The sequence below is a fragment of the Rhinichthys klamathensis genome, unplaced genomic scaffold (assembly GCF_029890125.1).
Source record: "Rhinichthys klamathensis goyatoka isolate OS25496 unplaced genomic scaffold, OSU_Roscu_1.1 h1tg000639l_1, whole genome shotgun sequence".
Lineage (NCBI taxonomy): Eukaryota > Metazoa > Chordata > Actinopteri > Cypriniformes > Leuciscidae > Rhinichthys > Rhinichthys klamathensis.
Window position 1 is genome coordinate 682169 of NW_026607085.1, and position 18328 is coordinate 700496.

General features: G+C 38.2%; 2 protein-coding genes across 3 annotated transcripts in view; both read right to left on the reverse strand.

The window, feature by feature from the left end:
• tnpo1 (transportin 1) overlaps positions 1–9001 on the reverse strand; it is a 30352-nt gene extending 21351 nt beyond the window's left edge. For both annotated transcript variants that reach the window (XR_008805631.1, XM_056241368.1), the window contains exons 1-3: positions 8617–9001; positions 5216–5291; positions 2748–2897 (exon numbers count right to left, since the gene is read on the reverse strand). Coding sequence is in view for 1 of the 2 variants with exons in the window: in XM_056241368.1 (XP_056097343.1) it covers positions 2748–2897; positions 5216–5291; positions 8617–8721 (331 nt within the window). In the remaining variant the exon portion in view is untranslated. The remainder of the gene's footprint in view (positions 1–2747; positions 2898–5215; positions 5292–8616) is intronic.
• A 2526-nt stretch (positions 9002–11527) lies between these two features.
• ptcd2 (pentatricopeptide repeat domain 2) lies at positions 11528–17022 on the reverse strand. The gene is made up of 9 exons (XM_056241382.1): positions 16998–17022; positions 16677–16806; positions 15513–15630; positions 15321–15399; positions 14931–15022; positions 14335–14448; positions 14017–14091; positions 13838–13951; positions 11528–12388 (listed from the first exon to the last, which is right to left on the reverse strand). Exons 1-9 carry the CDS (start codon positions 17005–17007, stop codon positions 12164–12166), a joined length of 957 nt encoding a protein of 318 aa, XP_056097357.1. The 5' UTR covers positions 17008–17022; the 3' UTR covers positions 11528–12163.
• Between the last annotated feature and the right edge of the window lie 1306 nt (positions 17023–18328).

Consider the following 18328-nt stretch of genomic DNA (forward strand, 5'->3'; position numbering starts at 1 on the left):
CTCTGTGTATGACGAGAGATGGCCATGGAAAGTTCCGGATACAACTGAAATGGTGATCACAGATAGACATATAGAGGTGGGTACTGGTAGTAACGAAGTACATTTACTTCTTTACATTTACTTGAGTATTTTTGGGGGAAAATTTGTACTTTTAAGATGAGATTTAAATGTGGGTACTTTTACTTTAACTTGAGTACATTTCTAATGAAAAAAAACCTGTACTTTTACTTCGTTACGCTGGGCGACATTCCTCTCGTTACTTTAATTTGATGCAATACATGTTAAGAAAAGCATAGTTTATTCCAAGCGTGCGGTCTCTTTTTTCTGGGGCATGAGCGATGCCTCATTCACAAATGAATCACTCGTTTAAGTCGATTCTGTTCAATGACTTGATCAGTAATCAGCTAATCAGTTTGAATGATGCGTTTCCTGCACGCACTGAATCATCTGAATCGGTTTCTCACTCGGAGTCGTAATAGGAAATTAAGAGCGTTGGATGAAGTGGCCGTGGACCTACAGTCAATAAAAGCAAATGTTTTTGCAAAATCCTATTGTTTGCAAGTGATGAAGATCTTAATTAGTGGAACATCTGCATATGCTGTCTGTGAACGATTCCACAGGTAGAACTATATTCGATTTCATTCCATTCAGGTAATACATTTTACAACCAAACAGATTATTATGCCACGATACCACTACTAGAAAGTATGACCAGTATTACCAGTTTTTTGGACATACCTTAATTTATACATTAATTAAATAAGATACCATTGTTCACAGAGTATGAAATGAACACCCGCCAACCCGCAGTAGTTTGTGTGTATTGCGCAGTGGCGGTCACCTGTTCGTCTTGAAAATGAACGCCTTTGCTTAGACATAGTTAACCAGTTTACACGCGCCTGGAGAAATATTAGATACATTTGATTACATTGAGGAACAGACGGAAGAAGATCCGTCGATGTGCATTTGATTGTTGTTTGTGTTCAGATGTTCAGTAACGGTCATGGGCGCGAGCACATGCGAAGAGTTTTAACTCTTTCTTCTCCATGTGGCTCCCTTTACATGCATTTGAAAACAAAACTCTGCATGTTCACTATTTCGACATTGTCTAATAATGCAAATGTAGTTGTATAAGTTATTTTTTTATACAAACCAAAGAACATGCAATGATTTTGGGGCTACAGATGATAGAAATAATGCTTGTATCTTCTGTGTTTGTTGCAAAGATAGCCCATCTAATTATGATAATTATTATTATTTAAATTAAATGCCTAATCAAATTAAATATCTAAATAATAACGTTATTATATATATGCCTATTTGATCCGAAGTAACTAGTAACTAGCTACTTGAGTCGTTTTTTCATTGGATACTTTTTTACTCTTACTCAAGTAACTATTAAGATTATTACTTTTAGTAAATATTTCTATAAGTACTTGTACTTTTGAGTACAGTTTTTAGATGATAGATAGATAGATAGATAGATAGATAGATAGATAGATAGATAGATAGATAGATAGATAGATAGATAGATAGATAGATAGATAGATAGATAGATAAAAAGTCATGTCCGGCCTCGAAAAATTTACATCTTCACCATTTATTCAAATATTATTAAAAATGTGTTGAAGATTTAAGCATATTGTGTAGTTGCGCTTGGAATATTTTTTGTATCATTATTTGTGATCGCAATGAAATATGCCAAATTTTTGGTCAGACTGTCATACAAACACATGCAAAAACAAGAGAGAACCATCAAAATATTAATAACTGATTATGTTGTTGTCAGAGCATGCTTTTTCCTGTGAGCTTTTTTGTTTTTCTATGCATTTTCTTTTTTGCATAGTACAATAAAACCTGTAGCTGTAAATAATTTTGCCAGATAAATACCTTAAACAAGTTTAGTGTTTTGTACTACTACTTTTTAAATATTTTACAAAAATAAATACTTTGCCTCATATGGTGATGGTTTAATCGAACTAAGGGTCATTAAAAACAAATATCTCCTGCAGATATCACTTTTGGCCATTACTGTATTCATCAATGTGTGGGAAGACATTCATAAAAGACAATTTTCAAACCAAATAAACAAGTAGAGGATGAATTATACATTTCATGTTGTTTTGCAAGATGCTGGGTAACCATAGAAACACAGCACTGCATATACCTCTTCACAGTCTAATCACAATCACAAAAAGCAGCTAATTCAGACACATTGTGTCAGACATAGGACCAAATACGATTATTTGTGTATCCAATTGGAATCTGATCAAAAATGATTGACTGTCCAGTGTCCACACTGTGTATCGCAACTGTTCCGATCCGATTTGTGTGTTCATGCCAATGCTCGTCTGGCACTTTGCAACAACACACCCTTGTTTCAGCAGCGACTTTCAACATGTTTCCTATAACAACGTCTGACGTTTACGTATTACGTGCCGTCAAAATGTCACATAAACCATGCGAAACCCAATCAGAGCGGTCAGACTGAAACGGATTTCCAGAAATGCAATTTGAATAGGATTTCAAACCATATGAATGTAGCTTGAAGCGGATTTCATGTGATTTTTTGCCATTCACACTTGCTAAGATCGGATTCCAATCGGATATGCACAAAAATCGGATTTGTACCACGTAGTCAATAAAAGCTATACACAGACCCCTAAGGCATAATATTGTTCAAATCATGATGGTAAACGCTTTGGCTCAGAGCCAGATAAATAAAAGTTCTGTCGGTCCATACTCACCCACTGTGGCTCTGATGAGCGGTGAAGAGTCTCCAATGTTCTGCAGACACTCATTTTTGATGAAGTCAGACACGCCGTTTGGGAAGTTCTGGTAATGGGCCTTAACATTGTTCTTCAAAATGAGGCCACTGAGAGAGCGAGTAGGCTCATCTATGAGAAAGAAAGGATGAAAAGCATTACTTTCAGACTGGGTGGAAAATACAGCCCTCGGCAAAGGCCAAGATTAGAATTAAAGGAAAGAAAGACACAAACAACTGCAGGGATAAACTGTAACTAATATTATAAGAGAATACATGTATTATTACAAATTTAAAACAAAAACATGTGGCTTAAAGGGATAGTTCCCCCAAAAATGAAACTTAGCCCATGATTTACTCACCCTCAATTCATCATAGTTGTATATGACATTCTTCTTTCAGACGAACACAATCGGAGTTATAGTAAAAAAGGTCCTGGCTCTTCCAAGCTTTATACTGGCAGTGAATGGCCGTTTCTGTTTTGAAGTCCATCAAAGTGCATCTATCCATCATAAAAGTGCTCCACACGGCTCCGGGGGGTTAATAAAGGCCTTCTGAAGCGAAGCGATGAGTTTAAGAAAAATATCCATATTTAAAACTTTACAAAGTAAAATATCTAGCTTCCGGCCAAACGAACATACGGATTCCACTTAAGCCTACAGCATAACTTATGTGAGTAATGCGACGTACTGCTGATATTTACGCTACGCCATGACACACAACACTACCTCTGACGTCACAAGTTGCGTAAGTTGCGCTTTAGGCGCAAGTAGACTGCGTATGGCCGTTTGGCCGGAAGCTAGAATTTTACTTTGTAACATGTTAAATATGTTCACTTCGCTTCAGAAGGCTGATCAATATATCAACCCCCCGGAGCCGTGTGGAGCACTTTTATGATGGATAGATGCGCTTTGATGGACTACAAAACAGAAACGGCCATTCACTGCCAGTATAAAGCTTGGAAGAGCCAGGACATTTTTTAATATAACTCCGATGTATTGTAAGAAGAATGTCAATGATGACTTGAGGGTGAGTAAATCATGAGCTAATTTTCATTTTTGGGGGAACTATCCTAGCCTGGTTAAAACCAGACCATCTCAGTTGTAACTGAGTTATGGTCTGGCAAAGCGTCATAGACAAATCATTTCCAGAGGGGCGTCACCAACGGACGTCGCGGATAGACCTTAAACCAATCAGAGCGATGAAGGAGATGACGTATGCAGAGCGGCGGAGAAACATCTCCGAGTGTTGTTCTTTGCTCCGTTTTTAACAAAAAGGAAACGTTCAAATCGCTTAAAACAGACGAGATAGCGGATTCGAATGAATGATGTTCGACGGCGGCATCCATCTTTGTAATGTAGGCTACAAAATCTGCTTCAAAATCCCAGCGCTGTCGTCATCGTGTAAAGACCGCCCCAACGTTTCTGGTTGGTGCCGGGATTTCGGCGGATTGGAAATGAGCTTGAATGAGCTCTTTGCCAGACTAACTTTCAGAGCAAATCTAAATTTGCCGGAAGTTGTCTGGGTTTTCCCAGGCTAGAACTATCCCTTAGTTAATAATAATAATTAAATTATTAAAATAATAATTAAAACGCACTGCATGGATGCTTAATAAAGAAGTGCCTTCCGTTTAAATATAAATATAAATAAGTTGTTTAAAAATGTGTTTAAAACAAACAAAACTACAGCCCACACTGCACAATCCTAACTGTTGAGCCAACTGGTTAGGTGGATGTTTAATTAAGGACCTTCTGTTTTTATATTATATTATAACAAATTATTTTGACACTTATAAAAATATGTTGTTTAAAATAAAATAAAAGTTAACAAATTGTGTTTAAAATCAAACTACAGCTCACTGAAACAAACCTTATTGTTCAGCTCTGAACTGGTTTGGTAGATGCTTAATAAAGAACCTTCTGTTTTTAAATGGACCTTGGGCTAATTCAGGAAAAAGAGGGAGAAACCTTGGCAGATGAACTTGTGTCGTTTCAAAACATGCTCTGTGACCTGGGGCTTGACGGAGGACACAGATTCAAAAGGTCAGTGCAGCTAAGCTCCCAGTGCACTTGACAGAGATTACCACTGACCTGAAGTCACACCAGCTATAAAGACACTGGCTTCAGAAGACACTACAGAGACTAAACACCTAGAACTGAGCGTCATCCTGCCTGACTCAACTCCCTTCCAGAAACAGCAATATAAGTCACACAACCTGTCATGTCAAACCTCATAAACTGCAACAACCACCATGCAGACTGACAAAAGATCATTTCCTGCACCTACTAGCAGTGCCTCCCATCACACAATGTGCCTACGTAAAAATCAAAAGGTTATAGGCTTTCAAATTAACATGACCCATATCTATCCAGATGCTTGACTCTCACATCCCAAATCAAAATTATAAATCAAGCGTAATACAATAAGTTAATGTTAACATGCACATCTTACCTTCCGTCTTTAGCTTTGTGAGCACAAATATTAGGTAGTTGTTGAAGTCCGGGTATTGATTGAGCTGCTCAAGTTTCTGTGGTGAACATTAAGGAAAGACATCCAGACCACAGAGACAGAGGATAATACAAACAGCAGGGGAAATGTGCATCAGTGCACGTACTTTATGGACTAACCACATGCTGTTTACAATGGATGGATGATTGCATCAATGAATGAACCTATGAATATATGAGCAAATGGTTAATACGCAAATGATGATGTGTGAATATAATTTAACATTGAGTATAAATTACTTATATAAATAAAATAAAATATACTTGGGACAAAAGGCCATTTAAATGAGCTAATTTAAAAAAAAAAAATAATACACAAACATCGATATTGAGTAGCCTAAATGCATTAAAAAATGAAAATAATACAAAATAATTCAGTAAGTCTGCTATCATCTGAGATAATTCTGTAGAGCAGGGGTGGGATGGCTAGGGAAAAGGAGCCAACTTGGCATGCCAATTTTGCAAATGGAGCTTGAGGTAAGTGTAGTTTTAAAGGGTTAGTTCACCCAAAAATGAAAATTATGTCATTGATGACTCACCCTCATGTCGTTCCAAGCCCGTAAGACCTCCGTTCATCTTCGGAACACAGTTTAAGATATTTTAGATTTAGTCCGAGAGCTTTCTGTCAAATGTATGTACGATATACTGTCCTTGTCCAGAAAGGAAATAAAGACATCATCAAAGTAGTCCATGTGACATCAGTGGGTTAGTTAGAATGTTTTGAAGCATCGAAAATACATTTTGGTCCAAAAATAACAAAAACTACGACTTTGTTCAGCATTGTATTGTCTTCCGGTTCTGTTGTCAATCCACGTTCAGTGACGCTGCTGACGTGTCATCTGGTGCTTCCGTGAATTCGGGTTCAAATAAATATGGCTGGGCAAAAAAATGCAAGTCTTCCTCTGTGTCGAAACCCTTAGACATGTTTGCTAAGATTGTTTTGTTTACAGCGTGCGTCTCCCTCAGACTGTAAACGAAGCTCGGGCGCACCAGATTACACGTCAGCAGCGTCACTGAACGTGGCTGAACGCGGCCGGAAGAGAATGCAATGCTGAATAAAGTCGTAGTTTTTGTTATTTTTGGACCAAAATGTATTTTCGATGCTTCAAAACATTCTAACTAACCCACTGATGTCACATGGACTACTTTGATGATGTCTTTATTTCCTTTCTGGACAAGGACAGTATACCGTACATACATTTTCAATGGAGGGACAGAAAGCTCTCGGACTAAATCTAAAATATCTTAAACTGTGTTCCGAAGATGAACGGAGGTCTTACGGGCTTGGGACGACATGAGGGTGAGTCATTAATGACATCATTTTCATTTTTGGGTGAACTAACCCTTTAAGTTTTAGTGCCATGTCGCGTTGATCAATACACCATTTCTTGTTGCATTTTTGTTAGCTAGTCAGTAGACGTAGGTCGTAGCAGCAAACACACTGTGAGATGATCATGCTAAATTTCTGACCCTGTCAGAAAATTATCACAGATTATCTTTGGTCGCAAGACTGTGACAACGGCCATCTTTGAACCTCTCTCACTGTACGGTGTAGGACCACCGTTTAGGAGCCACGACCACAGAAATTGGCACGATTGGTCATCTTTCGTCTGGGACACCCCAAAATGGTACAATGTGTACAGGGCATTAGCTTGTTCAGGTGTGTTTGATTAGGGTTGGAACTAAACTCTGCAGGACAGCAGCACTCCAGGACTGACATGGCCCATCGCTGGTGTAGAAAGTGCATAGTAAAGGGTTGTCCAATCCTACTCCTTGAGGGCAACTGTTCTGCAAAGTTTAGCTCCAACCCCAATTAAACATACCTGAACCAGTGTAACTGGTCCTACTTGACCCACTCCGAGCGGAATTCGAACTGGAGTCTCCGGTGTGGGAGGCGTGTGCACAAAAAAGGAAGCTAAAGACAGGCCTACGTCCGTTACACAAGCTATTCAAGATCGTATAGGCATACTAGAAACTTCCTGGCAGGTGTGTTGAAGCAAGTTGGAACTAAACTCTACAGGACAGTGGCCCTCCAGAACCAGGTTTGGACACCTGTGGCATAGAAGAACTAACTCAGAGCCATAGATATATGGCCACAGCTACCATTTAAAGAAAAAGCTTAAAGGGACAGTTCACCCAAAAATAAAATTCTGTCATATAATTTTCTCATCCATTTTTCCAAACCTATATGACTTTCTTTCTTCTGTGGAACATAAATGAAAATATTTTGAGCAATGCCTTTTTTTTTTTCATATAAATAAAATAAAATAAAGCAAAAATATATGACACGTATTATATACCTGGATATATCTGTTGTGACATTCATTTTACCTGAAATTTTGAAAATGGTCTTTGACATTTAAAAGCTTAAAATGTCGTAAAGGTTTTTAGTAAAGCATTTTTATAGCGTTCTGATGGACAAAAGACGATGCATGATTTGCTAGATGAAGGGGCGTCACAGTTCACCCACTGACACATCTTCCTCACTTCTCTCCCAATGTGGAATAAAGGCTGAAACATCGCCAATGTCAGATGTCTTTGTCTGAGCTGCATCCGATTATGTGACAGAAAATCGTGATAATACTCGCGCCACTGCAGATGGAGGTCCGTCTAATCTGCGTCTCATAACAGTGAGCAGCGAGCAGCCTACCTAGACAACATTTCAGTATGAAGTGTTACAAACGCGCCTATGATGCCCAAAATTACTGTAAAACATATGTTTTGCGCACAACCCTCATTTATTAGATAAGATGACTGTTTGAAATTAATCTCAAATATGTGTTTCAGCTAACGTTAAACACGCTATTTGATCTAAAGTATAGTAGCCTAGTTCACTAAAAAATGAAAATTCAGTCATCATTTACGTAACGTTACCCCAATGTCTTAAACCATTGTGACATTCTTTCTTCTGTGGGGCGTAAAATTAAATTAAGATATTTTAAGGAATGTTGATAACGGTTTTGGTGACCATTGACTTCCATTGTACGGACAAAAAAAATAATAACACAGGCGTTTCTTAAAATATCTTCATTTATGTTACATACAACAAAATCATACATTTTTGGAATAACGTGAGGCTGACGGCAGATGTTCGTTTTTGGGTGAACTAGCTGCTACCCCTTTAACTTAAACACTCCCCGACTGGCAGCTATACACCTGCTGACACCATACCAATCTACAGATACAAAATAAACAAACTAACGTTAAATAACTAACTGCGTGTCTTTCAAATCTCAAGCACCAACTAACGTATGAGCTAATCACAGGCCAACTCCTCCTGACCTCCGCCATCCTCTCGTTCGCCCGACATCCTTCAGCACTGTTTTACAGTGAGGTAAAGGATACTTGTTGGACGGATCGTTGCGTTGATGTGTCCGGGGACTGTGATTCCTTGAGCAGCTGTAGGATCTGCTGAAGTCCCTGCTCGTCGGGTTTCCACTGGCACTCCATCTTGTAACGTTATGTCTGGAGTCTCTCTCTCTCTGTGCGTGTGTGTATGTGTGTGTGTGTGTGTGTAGGCGCACAGATCTACACCCTTTCGCATCAAAAAACGGCCTCTACCTTGACCTTCAGCTTCAAGACCGGCTGTTATCGAGCGGAAGATGAGGTCTCCGCGAGAGTTTACAGTGGATGGACCCGTGTGAAATGAGCGTGTTTCGTGGGCGTTGGGTTGTTGGTGACGCTAGGCTAGCTTACATACATGGACTCAGCCTGGCCCGGATCACCGCACATCGACAGCGATAAGCCTCTGTACGGCACTGCCTGGGTCCTAGCGCTCGTCGAGTCACTGCACGGGATTTAGAGCATGAGACTCTTCTCAGGGTCGCGGGTTCGAGCCCCACGTTGGGCGAATTATTTATTTACAGTTGCATCATTGTTCTGTGTACAACAATTAAACTAGACGAAACAAAATAAAGATGCTATATACACATAAAAAATGAGAATAATAGTTTTAAAAAAAAACTCATAATTGCATGAGGGTGAGTAACGTTACATGATGACAGAATTAACTTTTTTTGGATGCACTATATACTGGGGAGATTTGAATTAACTGAAAAACTTGAAAGCTTTTATCCAACGAGATTTAGATTAGCAAAATTACGAGTAGCAGTGCGATATGGCTGTACACCCTCTTTTGTGTGGAACTATTTCCTTCCGCTACGGATTCAAATCTGACAGTTGTGACCAAGCCCCCTTTATTAATTCTCAAATGTCACTTAAAGGTTCTCTAAGCGATCCTGGGTGACGTCACTTCTTGTTGACGTTCGAACTATTGTCAAACAAAACGGAGGCTAGCTAGACCCTCCCTCCTCCTCCTCATCCGCACACTAACCCCCCAAACCACACCCCCAAACCCTTCTTGTCGGTCATTGGCTGGAACAGTTTGTTATGTTTTGGGGAGCGGGTCGCTGCAGTTTGTTTTTGGTGCTGTTTGTGAAGCATGGGCTGTCTACAGAGATCGCGTTTCTTTACAGTGTGTTCAGGGGACAGGCAGCCAGCGGATAGTGAGGAGATGTTTGCTGTATGTGACAAAAAATGTTTTGACCTAAAAAACACATGACATCGCTTAGAGCACCTTTAAGAACTAGAAATGAAGAAACGTTAGTTTCATTGAAGCCTATGGTAATAGATTATTAGAGAGAGAAAGAGGTCGACTAAACGTGTGTAGGCCATTACCTGCATCTTGCTGATATTCTTCAGGTCATCTTATATTCAGTCATAATAACAAAATCAGTTTGAATGTCCGCTCCGCTGAGAAAAGCGATTTCTTTGTCTTTGTCCATTTAACAGTTGAGGGGATTTCCCATAAATTGCATCTTTACAACCTTGTTTCAGTCCCTTTCAATTATAAGTCCTTTGCTCCAGCAGCTCCTGACCCCTGCCCTGACTGATATTTGCTGCCATCTAAAGGTATAATATTGCAACTTTCACTGAAGTTGAAATCACAATCACTGGAGCGTCTCAATATGGCATGTTATTTATATACAAATACAATATATTATTTATTGAAATATAATATTGAAAAAAAAAAAAAAAATTAGCCATTATAAAAGTATAAGTTTGTACAATAGCAAAAAAAACAAGCAATAAACTGTTCAGTTAAAAAGTACAAAAGCAGCGCTAGTTATAGAACAGATTGTCAGTTAAATATGAAGTTATGAAACTTAACTTTGCCCTTGGCCAAATCAATTTGCTCTTTAACAAGGAATAGATTAATAAGACCAAAGATTGCCCATACCCAAAATGAATTATAGGCTACCTCATGTTTAAACTAAAACTTTATAAGGGCCAGCTCATAGACTGTAAGGGCCAGCTGCAAATTCCTGAACGACTGGCCGAGATAAAGCTGTTCACGCAGGTACATGAGCGCTGAACGACCTTGACGGTCTGGAGCTCACAGAAAACGTCTAAACAAGTATGCGCTATATTTATATATAAGTTGCATATTTGAGGTCTAAATAACTACATTCTCACCTAAAAAATAAAAATAAAACCTCTTAGAAACTACATTACACAATAAACGTAGTATTTGTAAAACTATGATGGTTTGCCATGACGCTCTCTGTGAGAAATGTTGCAGGCGGAGTGATACAATCGGTGAAACGGTTAAAGTGCTGATACTGGGGGAATATCGCACGGCTGGAAAAGGCTCTCGGCCAATCAGTTGCGAGAACCAAAGAGAACTGTTGTATAAAAATGAATAAAAAAACAATATATTATTCATCAAAGGGAGACAGTAATATAAGAAGTGTTGTGATTGTGAACAATGTCACATAATATGGGACAAAATGACCACGAAGATCTAAAAAGTGCCTCATAAAATGCTAAACTTAACTCAGAAACACTTTATTTTGATGGTCCCTTAACATTCTGTTGACTAGTAACTTTGCAACTACGTGTCAACTAACTCTCATTAGAGAAGTAGACTGTCTGCTTAATACCTGCTAACTCTGTGTGTTGCTCCTCCGACAGACATTCCACTGACTATAACTACTTTGGTAGGTTTATGTTAGAATAAGTTGACATACCGGTAGTTACAGTCTACTAATACTCTACTAACACTCTAATGAGAGTTAGTAGACATGTAGGGGCAACTAGTCAACAGAATGTGTTAAAAGGACCATCAAAATAAAGTGAAACCCTTAACTCTTGACTTCATGTCCGTGAGAGTTAAGCAAATCTCACTTCATCACAAACCACAATTTCAGAATTTGATTAACTTAAATATAGAATTTTAAATAAATAAAAAACCTGATTATTTGCCCATTTCTTTTTTTATTGAAATATCAACTGGGGAAACACATTCAAGGCAGCCACACCTTATGAGCATTTTGATAAACTCAGGATATGGACAGCCAAAGTATTCAAACCCTCAATCAATACTATCACATTAAAAATAAAATACGTTTTTATACATCTCTTGCATGCATGACACCCTGACCACATACAAAACACATCAACTGCCCATTTCTCTTCCAGCAGAACATCTTGCTTCTCTGTTTTGTTTAGAAGACATAAAGCAACACTTTTTTAATAGCATTTATCAACACTTTAAAGTGTTGTACGTTGCTGGTTAAGATTGAAAAATAAAGAGGGTTCACAGTTATCACCTGATTGCTTCTCTATTCACATTTCTTCCATTTCCCTTTAAAAAGGAATACAAAAATGCACGTGATACCAAATTAGAGGAACATCACTTTATTAAAGTGATTAAATTCCTTTCTTGATTTCAACAACTCAAGGCAACAGTAACTGGCTTAAAACAGCAGGAGGTAGATGATGCCAAATACTGAGCTTGAATGGACTGCGTCTACGGTGTGTGCAGATCAAGGATACCCCTTCACTCTCGTAATATAATATACTAATGCTGAGAGTCTTGAACTCCCTGGATTCACTCTAACCGCAATGCAGACTGCAAAGTTTTAAAAGTCCTTCGGCTGATCTTTCTTTCCTGCTCCAATATTCCCAGAGGCCTCGCCTTTCTAGAGGGAGTGTGACACAAGATCTCATCAAGGGTCTGTTTGGTGATCTGACCAGCCTCCTCTAACTGTCTCACCACCCGCTCCACGTGTCCCTCCCACAGCCCACCAGCACTCTTCTTCCTCAATTCATTAACCTGAAAGAGCGGAAAGGAGAGAGAGAGAGAGACGAAAATGGGAGAGGAAACACACAAAACACGTTTTATAACCGGTTCTGGTTTAATTTATTTAAATGCTTTTAATACAAGAGGTGTTTGGCTTTTTTTATAAATTGAGGATCTGGGCTTAGTTGCAACAAAGCAAAGGGTACCCTTAGTGAAACATGGGTTGTGAAAAAAACAACAACAAAAAACAAGGGTCCACTTAAGGTACCTCAAGGTCATTAATAAGTATTTCCACTTAATTGCTTAAAGGGATACTCCACTTTTTTTGGAAATAGGCTCATTTTACAACTCCCCCAGAGTTAAACTGTTGAGTTTTACCGTTTTTGAATCCATTCAGCCGATCTCCGGTTCTGGCGGTACCACTTTTAGCATAGCTTAGCATACATCATTGAAGTGGACAAGACCATTAGCATTTCTAAAGAAAAATGACCAAAGAGTTTTGATATTTTTCCTATTTAAAACTTGACTCTTCTGTAGTTACATCGTGCACTAAGACCGACGGAAAATGTAAAGTTGCGATTTTCTAGGCTGGTATGGCTAGGAACTATACTCTCATTCCTGCGTAATAATCAAGAAACTTCAATGCCGTACCATGAGTGCAGCAGGCGTAATGATATGACGCAGCACCTGAAAATAGTTCCGTTGTGTTGACGGAAGGTGGCCTATTTTCAGGCCGTCGAGATCGTACAAAATGTCCGGGATTCAGCTTTTGCTTTCTGCAGTCGCCATTCATTGTTTACATGCACACCTTTTGTTTCAATCTAACTGAATTCATTCCGATTGGTGAATCTGAATGTAGTGTTTACATGAACGCTAAACAAGTGATCGGTTGATGTGCGTTTTAACATTGCTAAGAAAATTCCCGCTCCTCCGTGAGAGATACGAGACCGGTGCGTCTCACAGGTGTCGGCCGCTCATCGTTAATCACGCCACCGGCCTCGTCCTGCTCGCCACAGTAAACATAATGAATGACGACTGTAGAACGCAAAAGCCGAATCCCGGACATTTTGGGCAATCTCGAAATCCCGGGCAGACTCATCACGAAGACTCACTAGCATAGACTTGTTATTTAACTACTGTGCTGTGCTCCGTTACCGGTAGGCGTGGCCTCCTAGGGCAGCGAAGCAAGTGCATTCTGGGAGTTGTTGTCTTTCATCCACATAAGCCAAAAATACATTTTCTGGCTTTTCTCAGTCTAGAAAGCTCCAAATTAAAAAATTATTTCACATTTCTTCTACATAAATGACCCATTTTAAATACACATTCATCTTTCCAGAGGTGAAGTATCCCTTTAATAATCTCGTAATGTTTAAAATGCATCTCTGAACAGAATGACTTTACTTTTACTCTTAAATGTAATAGTCATGGTGAATGAGTAACAATAATAAAGAAAAAGTATTGTAGGTGTGTTGCTGATCTCACCACTTCCTGGGAGAACTCTGTTTTCTTCACAAACACTGGAGTCTTTGACACTTGGGCTGCTGTGAGGGCAGCGATTGCCTCTTTCATGGACCCCTTCTTAGCCAATATGAGAACCTAGAAACAGAGCGGTTACACATATGCAAGCTCTCTTTCAAAGACTGATTTGAACACACACTTACTCTCAGGTTCTGGCATAGCCGACTGTGCGTGCTCATGATCTGCGAGTAGAATGTCTGGGCTCTCTCTATGTCATTCTACAACATACATCAATGAAAAATAAACACTTCACAAATTGATCAAATTAGGATTTACTGTTAATATATCAAAAGATGCAATCTCGTCTGTGATTCAATTACAATTTCACAACATCTGAATGCCATTTAACTACTAAAATTTGATGTTACACCCACTCAGTTAATTTGTTTGGCATTACATAACATACGAGTAAGATGTATCCTTTCATATGAAATTGGATATTGACATTTTAATCATCTTACCTGTTTGAGAGCAAGAGCAGTTGCAAAGCAATAGGCATGTCGAGGGATGATATTGCCTTTTGTCTGACCTTCTTCCAACAGGGTCAAACAGATATGATACGACTTTGAGGTGTTCTGCCAATTCCAAGGTACAAAAACACGTGTACACTGTTTATAAATGACATCTATAAAAAAATGTTGTACTAGCATAATTTAAAATTACAGTGAGAACCTAATGCTCAAAAAAAAAACAAGCCACAAGACGGTTTGACCCATTGTACCTGTTATTGTTCTTGTATGTGCTGAAAATACCATTTATCTTTTCTGGGATTATAGCAATTCATTGGTGACTCTTAGGCCCGGTTTCAAAAACAGGGCTTAGACTAAGCCAGGATTAGGCCTTAGTTCAATTAGGGCATTTAAGTATTACTGGTGTGCATCTTAAGACAAAACAATGGCACTGACATATTCTGTGATGTGTCAGTGCAGGTTGCTTTCAGTTAAAACAGCTCAAACCTGCATTTTAGTCTGGGACTAGCTTTAGACTTGCCTGCGAAAACCGGAGGTTGATGTTTTTAATACAAAGCATACAATACTTGCTTCTACACTGTCTTTACCAGTTTATAACAAGTAGCAAAGGCTAGCATGAAGGTGTCCTTGTTGAACGGCACTCCTTGTTTTTTCATTTCTCCCACCACCTCCAGGCCACCTGTGAGAACACGATCAGTCATCCACTGAAACCATGGCAACAACAGACAGACTTCTTTGCATTTTTGCAGATAGGAAGCTGCACCGATTAAGGATTTGTTTGTGGTGATTAATTCCCTCAAGAATCTCAGATAAACATGTGTCTCGCTGGCTTTCAAATACGAGACATTTCAGTTCTTTATTTTATCTAACACATTTTTAAGCCAACAGGAAAGCGAACCAGATCACAATAAAATTATCTGATTGATCGTGAAGTTTCATTCTTTATGAGAATAGATAGATAAGCTGAAGAAACTTACTTTCGAAGCACTGTTTAGTGAAAAGTATGTCAATGGCAATATTAAAGGATGTAGAGTCTGGAAAGAATCCTTTGAGAGCCTAAGCAAGAAAAAGAAAATGTCAAATCTCACTACAATCCAATCCATCCACTATTGCATGGTCATGCAGTAAATGGAATTGCTTTTGCACAATGTGTGTTAATTTTCACCTACTGGATCTGTCAGAGTTGTGGCTGCCAGCTCCTCTAAACCCAGCTCATAGCATAACCTCATGAAAAGAGGCCCAAACTTGAATTCCCCAAATGGCATGTTACGATTCTCTTTATGGTACCTGGAATGGACATAAATAAAAAGAGAGCAGTGTTAAAGGGTTAGTTCACCCAAAACGTTCTGTCCCCCATTAACAGCTACGCAACTGACACTTTGACATTTCAAAAAGTTAATTAAGAGATTGTAAAACGAATCCATATGATTTGGGCGGTTTATTTAAAATGTTCTGATACATTTTCTGAATAAAGCTTAAATGTAATCTGTTCATTAAAGCAATCGAGTCTCTTCAGAAAATTTGGACTAAACCGCTAAATTCATATGGATTTGTTTTATGGTATCTTTATGAACTTTTTGAAGCGTCAAAGTGGTAGTTGCGTAGCTGTCAATGGAGGGACAGAAAACTCTCATAATTCATCAAAAAGATCTTCATTTGTGTTCGGAAGATGAACAGGTTTGGAACAATATGAGGGTGAGTAAATGATGACAGAATTTTCATTTTTGGGTGAACTAACCCAACTAACTAACTAGTAGAAAAACATTAAGATGGATATTATGCTGAATGCAACTAAAACACCATAAATTTGCTTCTTGGGTAAACATACACTACCATTAAAATCTTTGGGTCAGTAAGATTTTTATTTTATTTTTCAAATAAATCAAGGCTTTTATTAGCAAGGATACATTAAATTGATCAAAAGTGACAGGAAAGACAAATGACTACCTATTCAAAGTATCCTTTCCAAAAAACAAAAACAAATCAACCAGCACAACTGTTTGTTTGTTTTTTAACATTGAAAATAAGCAATCTTTCTTGAGCACCAAATCAGCATATTGGAAGGATTTTTGAAGGATTATGTGACACTGAAGACTGGAGTATAACAGGAATAAATTACATTTTAATTTATATTAAAATAGAAAACAATAATTAATGATAACAACAATATTGTAGCTAATCACAGTTTTACTGTATTTGTGATCAAATATATGCAGCCTTGGTGACCATTAGAGACTTCTTTTAACAAAAAAACATATTACCCAAACACAGTAGTGTAAACATCCTTGTAATATAAACCATATCTATATAAGGAATAACTGAGGCAATTTTACCTGTAAATGGCATTTCTTGCCATAATAACATCTTCAGCAGACTGGCATAAATGCAGAAGCATTTTCAATTCATCCTTTAAAATTAGCTCATTTTTCTCTATTTTCTGATGTACTGTATCAAAATAATAACCTGTAAAAAAAAGGGAGACAATTACGTTACAGTTCTGAGTGTTAAAGGTGCACTCAGTCACTTTTGTTTATGTTGTGCTGGCCAATACAACAGTTGAGGACATGTGATGCATTCATATATTGTAAATTAATAGCATCGAGCATAAACTCAGGATTCAGTGATCAATGCCATTGTAGAAATTCACTACTCACCAACAGTCATGATTCATTAACTCAAGTCAAATTGTCTGATGACAGAGATAGAGATTTATAATAATAATAAAAAAATAGTAGTACTCAGATGGTCATGCAATCTCATGTCGGCCCCCATGAGGCCACCCACTTTCATGTTAAATAAAACCGCTTTTGTTGACATGACTGCAGTCTGACATCCAATCTTATGTGGGTGTAAATGTTTTTTTATTATTATTAAATTCTATTCATTTCTTTATGTGTATAACTTTTTAATGAGACAAATATGACTGAGTGCACCTTTGAAGTAATGAAACACCAGAAAGTGGTACCAAATAAATCAAGCCAAATGATGCATGCCTTTTGATCCTGTGACTCGGTGGGCAACAGCAAGTTTCGTCTGCTGAAAATCCTGCAGCTTCACCACATCTTCAGACAAGAGATGACGTTTGGCTGAAATGAGTGTTTGTAAACAAGTCAGTTTCTCACCTACTGTCTGAAAACCCTTCTCTTTTTTTACCACCTTCGTCACATTTAAACCCTGATCAAAAATTTAAACCAGATAGTTTCGTTTTTAGACTGTTTCGGGCACTTTTCACCTAGTCTGACTGGGAAACAACCCATCTTGGATGTGTTTCCAACATACAACACGGACAGAAAAATGTAAATAAAAAACAACAGTCCAGGTAAACAAAAAGGGGGGGAAACGGTGACACATTCTTCAATGCGGAGACAACAGTGTTGTATTACCAATCACGTCAATATTCTCTACTCTGCGGTATGTTTGTGTTTGTATAAGCTCTAACGTTATTAACTTACTCCTCAATGACATTGGCCTTGACTTTTAGAGCCACTTTCTATGGTATGTTCTCATTGTCTAAAGATTTAATAAATACAGCGTTATACGCACATTACCTCCATGTCGACATTTTAAACAGTCTGACTGTAGTGCTCCTGCTGCTGCTCTGCTCGCATCGGTCAGTATAATACGAGCACAGGCGTTCAGTCCTCGCAACGCCATGTCTGCCTGAACTCATGCGCATTGCGCAGTCAGTCACATTGTGCAATTTCTATGCGAATAATTATTTCAGCAGGTAAAATTATTTAGATTTATTAGTTGAACAACACATATTAGAATAAAATATTTAAAGTGCATCTAGAACATTATCTATCATTTGCAATATAAATAATAATAATAATAATAATAAACATTTACTAAACCTGACAACACCCCCGTTGTAGGCCGAAATGGAACATTCCAATGTGGCGTTCTCCAGTTTACCCGGTATGGGTGTGTTTCATAGACAGTGTGGTATGTTTACAATGTGTTTCTCATCAAATATTCATTCAAA